The 6,330-nt window shown below is 44.8% G+C and overlaps 2 protein-coding genes across 3 annotated transcripts; one reads left to right on the forward strand and one right to left on the reverse strand.

Moving 5' to 3' along the window:
- The first annotated feature begins 2,227 nt into the window (after nucleotides 1-2,227).
- Nucleotides 2,228-3,296, forward strand: LOC133906213 (glycine-rich RNA-binding, abscisic acid-inducible protein-like). 2 transcript variants are annotated; one of them, XM_062348036.1, is made up of 3 exons: nucleotides 2,228-2,450; nucleotides 2,653-2,821; nucleotides 2,858-3,296. In XM_062348036.1, exons 1-3 carry the CDS (start codon nucleotides 2,337-2,339, stop codon nucleotides 3,001-3,003), a joined length of 429 nt encoding a protein of 142 aa, XP_062204020.1. In that variant the 5' UTR covers nucleotides 2,228-2,336; the 3' UTR covers nucleotides 3,004-3,296. The 2 variants fall into 2 exon arrangements, with proteins under 2 accessions (XP_062204020.1, XP_062204019.1); XM_062348035.1 differs by having other exon boundaries at nucleotides 2,653-3,296.
- A 244-nt stretch (nucleotides 3,297-3,540) lies between these two features.
- LOC133906212 (ADP-ribosylation factor-like protein 2) lies at nucleotides 3,541-6,067 on the reverse strand. The gene is made up of 5 exons (XM_062348034.1): nucleotides 5,933-6,067; nucleotides 5,584-5,694; nucleotides 4,351-4,513; nucleotides 4,018-4,098; nucleotides 3,541-3,805 (listed from the first exon to the last, which is right to left on the reverse strand). The coding sequence occupies exons 1-5, from the start codon at nucleotides 5,995-5,997 to the stop codon at nucleotides 3,668-3,670; spliced, it is 558 nt and encodes a 185-aa protein (XP_062204018.1). The 5' UTR covers nucleotides 5,998-6,067; the 3' UTR covers nucleotides 3,541-3,667.
- Between the last annotated feature and the right edge of the window lie 263 nt (nucleotides 6,068-6,330).

Consider the following 6,330-nt stretch of genomic DNA (forward strand, 5'->3'; position numbering starts at 1 on the left):
AATTTTTGTTCCTTTTTCTGAACTTCTTTTTTCATTCATCAGCGTGTCATGGCATATTTTCCTTTGCTTTTAAAAAACAAAAGAGGATAACGTTGCAGCTTAACAGTTGCATGTACGGTCTTATCTATGAAGCTAATAAGTCAACGGATAATGTTTTCTTTATTTGGGATGAAGGACACCTTAATGATCAAGCATGCCAGCATCAGCACGGACATGGCACTTTGTCCGAACTCAGCAGCTGACTGTGCGGTGGGTCCATGCCATGTCATGTCATGTCCTTTGCGTTGCCGTCGGGGTCGGGCAACAACGAACAGAGGAGGGGCACGACTGTCATTTCTCTCGCAAGATATTTCCCTACCACTTCGCGTGGGACCAATGCATTCTGCTCCCGGGGCCCAACGTTGCTACCCAAGAGAGCTTTCCACGTGTAACGCTCAATTGACGGTAGGACGACAGTTTTATCGCCAAAATCCAAAATTAGATAGCATTCGAGATCATTTTTATTAAAATAGATAATATCTTATCGTATTTATAATTTTAATATATATATTTGACATATATTTATAAAAACTGATTTTCGATATATCATACATCGAAAAAATGCAGATCTAACCATATTCGGCACACAATATATTGAATATGGCATATTCAGCACTTCATATACTGAAAATCAGGTGTATTCGGTACATGATTGACCGATTATGAGCTACAGTACTGTATTCGGCATCTCGTGTGCCAAAAACACATAATTTTTAGCAGACGCTGAATATGGGTTACAATGATATATTCGACACCTCGTATGCCGAATAGACCTATTTTTTTTTTCTATCGTGTCATATTCGGTACCTCGTGTAACTTATATAGCCGGGCCAATGTTTTTTCGACGCATGGTGTATCGAAAGTCAGTTTTTTTTAAATAAGTTGTCGAATACGGATATAAAAATTATAAATACGACGATATGCTGTCTATTTTGGTAAATACGGTCGCATATGTTGTTTAATTTTGGATTTTATCCCAGTTTTATCTGTTTATCTGTGGGTAAATATTCTAATAAGATTGGACTTGTTCCTTATTTGTTACTCGTGGGTATATTTATAGGCACAAATCACTACTCGACGAGTATACGAGTACAGATATGAGTACATCAATATATATGATATATGGGTCTTACTTTTTTTTTTAACCATAATCCAACTCCAACCCTAACCACCCCCAACCCCTCCTCGCCACTTAGCCCGCCTCCTTGACTGGCTCCCTACTGCCCGTCACCGTCGTGCGCTACCACACCGTCCAACCATCGTTGGACACCACCACGTTGTCCGAGCGTTTCTCATCCTCGCCTCGAGCCGCATCATCACCGCCTAGCCCTCCTCGCCTCATGTTGTATCATCATTGCCAACCCCACACCACCAGCTTGCCCTGCGTCGCCGTCGCTACCCAGCCCTCCCTGCCTAGTGCCACGTCGACCCCGCTTAGTCCCACTCCACCCCGAGCCTGCCTTGCATCGCCACCGTCACCTAACCCCTCTCTGCCCTGAGTCGCACACATGCCGCTGTCCAACCCCAATCCTTATTGGCGCCGAGCACCTTCTCGCCCCGCCCTGCACCACCGCCCTCCCTGCCACCCTTGGGTATACCTGCGGGTAATGGGTACTCGCGGATGATAGATTTGATCCCCGTTATTTATCCACGTGCGTTCGCGGGTATACCCATAGACGATGCAAAAACTGGTGGGTACGAATATGGATAAGCACTACCTGTATCCGCTACACCCAGTTGTCATCCCTAATTGGAAGATTTAAACTTATTTTTTTAAAAGTTGATCATTTATAGCTTTAGAATTTTTTAGAGTAAGTTTGTAAACAATTTAGTGGTCTTTGATTGATATATCTTATTTTTATTTTAAATTAAACATAAATACTTAAATTACTCTATTTTATCTGTTAAATTTTAAATTTCATATAAAATTTTAAACTGGAACTACATCAAACATAGTACATACCCTGTATCCCCAACAATGCGAAGCCTTTGTGTGTGCACGCCCGGTGTGAGCGTAGTGGCGGCAAAAACTATCTCCCACTTGGTCCGTATATACCAATGGCATCAAACCCATCCCGCTGACTCGCGGGCCCAGCGGCCCTTATCCTGCGCCCCAATTTCCCACCGTCCGATCCAATCCCGACGGCCTCGGCGCCTCCGTCTCCGCTATAAAGTGATGCCCGGGGAGGCCTCGTCTTCTTCGTGCTTTCGCAGAGGTGGGTTGGCTTCTCCTCCCCCTCCGGTTCGGTTCGGTTCTTCTGGTCCGGTTCGGTTCGGTTCGTGGGAGAGAGGAAGGGATGGCGGGGTCGGATGTTGAGTACCGCTGCTTCGTGGGCGGCCTTGCCTGGGCCACCAACGACGACTCCCTCCATGCCGCCTTCAGCCCCTTCGGCGAGGTCCTGGAGTCCAAGGTCCATAGATCCTTGTTACCTGTGTTACTTGCTCTTGGTTTCTGTTTGTTGATTTTCCTGATCCATTTGGTGGGAAAAAAAATGAAAATTTTGAAAGAAAGATCCAAGGAAGTTTCCAGATCTGTGGTGGATTCGGTTTGGTAGGTGGTTCTGTGAGGTACATCTGGAGGTTTCTGACATGGTTATGGCTTGTGCGTTGCAGATCATCCAAGATCGTGAGACTGGGAGGTCGCGCGGGTTCGGCTTCGTCACCTTCTCGAACGAGCAGGCGATGCGCGATGCCATCGAGGGGATGAACGGCAAGGAGCTGGACGGCCGCAGTATCACCGTCAACGAAGCCCAGTCACGTGGCGGCCGCTCCGGCGGCGGCGGCGGCGGCTACGGCGGGAGCCGCGAGGGCGGTGGAGGCTACGGCGGTGGTGGAGGCTACGGCGGTGGCTACGGCGGTGGTGGAGGCTACGGCGGGCGCCGCGAGGGCGGGTACGGCGGCGGCGGCGGGTACGGCGGCAGTCGCGGCGGGTACGGCAACTCCGACGGGAACTGGAGGAGCTGAGCGGTGGGGCCCTCGCGGCCAAGTTATCTTGTTATCGCTACTGCTATCCGAGCTATCTTGTCGTGTCGTCCAGTGTCCTATGTTGTTTGTTTCGTGTGGTTGCCATCTGTGTTTTTGATCGCAAGTTCGCTCCTTTGATTAGTTGTTGTGTTCCGATGAACAAGTCTCGCGAGTGTTGGTCTTGATGCTATCCTCATCCTGATCCCATGAACTGGGTAGGGATGTTATCGTCGTGAAACCTGTTACCTTTTTCAGTTAATCAGACAGAAAAAAGTGCTACTTGGTGCTGCAAATGATTGTCCTGTCAGCTGTTCAGTATCCTTTGATTGTGAATCATCTTCTGAGTGCTAAAAAGAACACTTAGAATTCCTTTTGATTGTGAGTGATATTCTGATTGCTAAAGAACACCGAGTTTATTTTGGTTTGTCAATGATGTTCTTCTGGTTGCTAAAGGACACGTAAAGTTGAAGTGCTGTGCCAGGAAAAAGTTGCCGCTAATCATCGCAAATCCAGGGAAAAAGTGCTGCCGGTCTCTGATTACAGTCGTATGTATGTGGTGAAAACTTGGGTTGTTCTGTCACTATGCATTTCAATCTCAAGTCCCAGCAACACTGAACTCGAGATATCGCACAGATGCCACCAGAAAGACTGAATCTGGCAAGGTTCAGTCGAGGACGTAGATGCGAGAGGCGACGTCTTGAACGAGCCAATCGAAACCCTGAAGCAGCCCTTCGCCGGTGTAGGCGCTGCAGCCAATGATTTGCCAGTGCCGGCTTTTCTCCATGGCTTCCAGATCCAGAACCTGAAAGACCACAACAACCAAATCAGAACAAGCATTCAGTATCGCACGTGCTGCTTGTCGCATCTCAAGGTTCAACTCTGGTGGCTCAACTAACTTTTGTTAGATTTGAGAATCTTAGCGAGCACAGCTGAAGTGAGCCGTTATTTGATTCTAAATGCATACAAGTACATATAAAATACGAACTTTATAAACGCCACCAGAAGAACGAGTACCTTGGCGATTTCTGCAGGTTTCAGAGCGCCCTGAATGTCTTGCTTATTTGCAAAGACCAACAATGACGCTCCAGCTAGTCTCTGCAATCAAGATTGCACTTCATAAGACTCGTATAACAGTAATCGAGCGATATAACATATAGGCTAAGTACAGGCATGCTAATTGCTATATAATCTGCATGGCAGTCTCAAATATTTCAGCTCTCAAGGGTGTGCAACAATCCTGGGTGATGGTGAACGATAACCAAGATAAACATCATCTGTGCTAGGTTTTCAGGTAACTTCACATGTACTGAACAACATGTTTTGAAGCTAATTGCCAGTATTATTTACCTCTTCTTTCAAGAGATTGTGGAGTTCTGCACGGCAGTCATCAAGCCTTCGCACATCAGAGCTATCAACTACCCAAACTAGTCCATCAGTCTGCTCAAAGTAGTTCCTCCAATATGAGCGGATCGTCTTCTGCCCACCGATGTCCCATATGTTCAACGAGTACCTGACACAATCATCATATCATCAATCCCAAGAATTTGTTACCTCGTCATTACTGTGCTAAAGGCATTATTTTGTCACCGTGAATTTCAAGCAGTAGTTGAAATTTTGGCGAAACTAGGTGCAGTAAGCTGAACACGAGTATGAACCACGACTGAGCTGTTTTTAGAGGAAAGCACCAACTAAGCATACTTTGCTCACCTTTCAAAAAAAAAGTATACTTTGCTCATGAGGTCATGCTGACTGATCTACACAGGGTGTGGAAAGAACTTCCCAATTGATGACTATCAGGACATGCCTACCATTTCAAGGGTAAATATTGCACTATAGTGTATCTAAGAATTGTGCACTTGACTCCTAGAAGACCAGAACCTGGGACTGCACTGCTTCCATGCACACTTGGCACATTGTACTTTATGTTGACATTAATGTCAAAAATACAATTTTGATGCTTCAAGACCAAACTATCAAAATGTTCACCGATCATTTCATCTCTTGGTAAATGTGGTTTTAGGTTAGAACCGTTAAACAAATATCTATGCCTCCGCTGGACAACCTTCATTTCGTTTCTATAAACCACAATGAGCCAGTGCTACTCAATCAGCAAAAAGGGTAAGGCTTCGAAACTCTCAGCTGCAAGCCTGCGACTCTAACACTTTCTGTTTGGCTGGCCGCAGGAGTGTATGTTTTTCTCGTGCATCTGTTGAAATTAGACTGCCGCATCACTAAATTAACAAATCAGAAGGTTACATAACAAAAATGTCATGAAAAATTAGACTAGTGTGCCCTGGAGATTTTTAAAAAGCAAAACCTAGGAGAGTTCAGGAAATGATCCAATTTAGGTCATCCTTAAGAATGGTTTACCAATTATATTACACAAATTCAAAATTCAATCTACTATGGTTAGTCTAACATTGCATTTGCAGGGATTCTTATGTTATGAAATCCTTCAGAACACTTGTGGTAAATACAGTGTCAATTTTCTTGTCTACCATAGCATTAAATGATCTAACCAAGAAATATTTTTTGTGCTCACACTTTGCCTGCTAATTAAACAGAAAAAGAAATGCATACTTTTGATACTTGATGGTCTTGATGTTGAAGCCAAGGGTGGGGCTGATGACACTGGTGTCCTCCCCATTGATCTTCAGCACAATTGTTGTCTTACCTGAGTTGTCCAGGCCCCTGGAAATTATCACACCACTTAATCCTCAAAAACGGAAAATAAAATCAAGATAAACACGAACCAACAACTGGATAATACAAACCCTTGAATGAAGGAAACAAGAAAAGAAAAAGACTGAATGGCAATCCAAGAAGAATGAAGGGAAAACAAGACTGAATGTCAATCCAAGAATCAATAACAGATACATAATTGGACTTGAACCATGGGAGAAATAAAAGGGTAAAGCATGATGCTTACACCATGAGAATCCGCATCTCCTTCTCCTTGCGCTTGATCTTTCTGATGACGCTGAGGAGACCCATTGGGAAGGGATGGCTCAAGAAATGAATCTAGAGACCAGGATGATGAACAGGACCACAGGACCAATGAATACTTAAATCTTCAATTCAGTACCCTCTGTGATCTCGCTCAGGTCAAATACCAGTCTCCAAGGTTGAGCACAGCTGCACATGATCACGCAGTGAAACATGAATTAAACAGTGAGAGTAACAGCATTTACCCTATAACTGTCAGTTTCCAATAACAGATTTAACGAAGGGGCTGTACTTTTCTGCTGCTAGAAGATTTCAACTAGTGAACCAGTGTTACCAGACGCGTAACATAGTGGGGGAATCTTTCATATTGGTGATAACACT

This window comes from Phragmites australis, chromosome 23, assembly GCF_958298935.1.
Source record: "Phragmites australis chromosome 23, lpPhrAust1.1, whole genome shotgun sequence".
In the NCBI taxonomy this organism is placed as follows: domain Eukaryota; kingdom Viridiplantae; phylum Streptophyta; class Magnoliopsida; order Poales; family Poaceae; genus Phragmites; species Phragmites australis.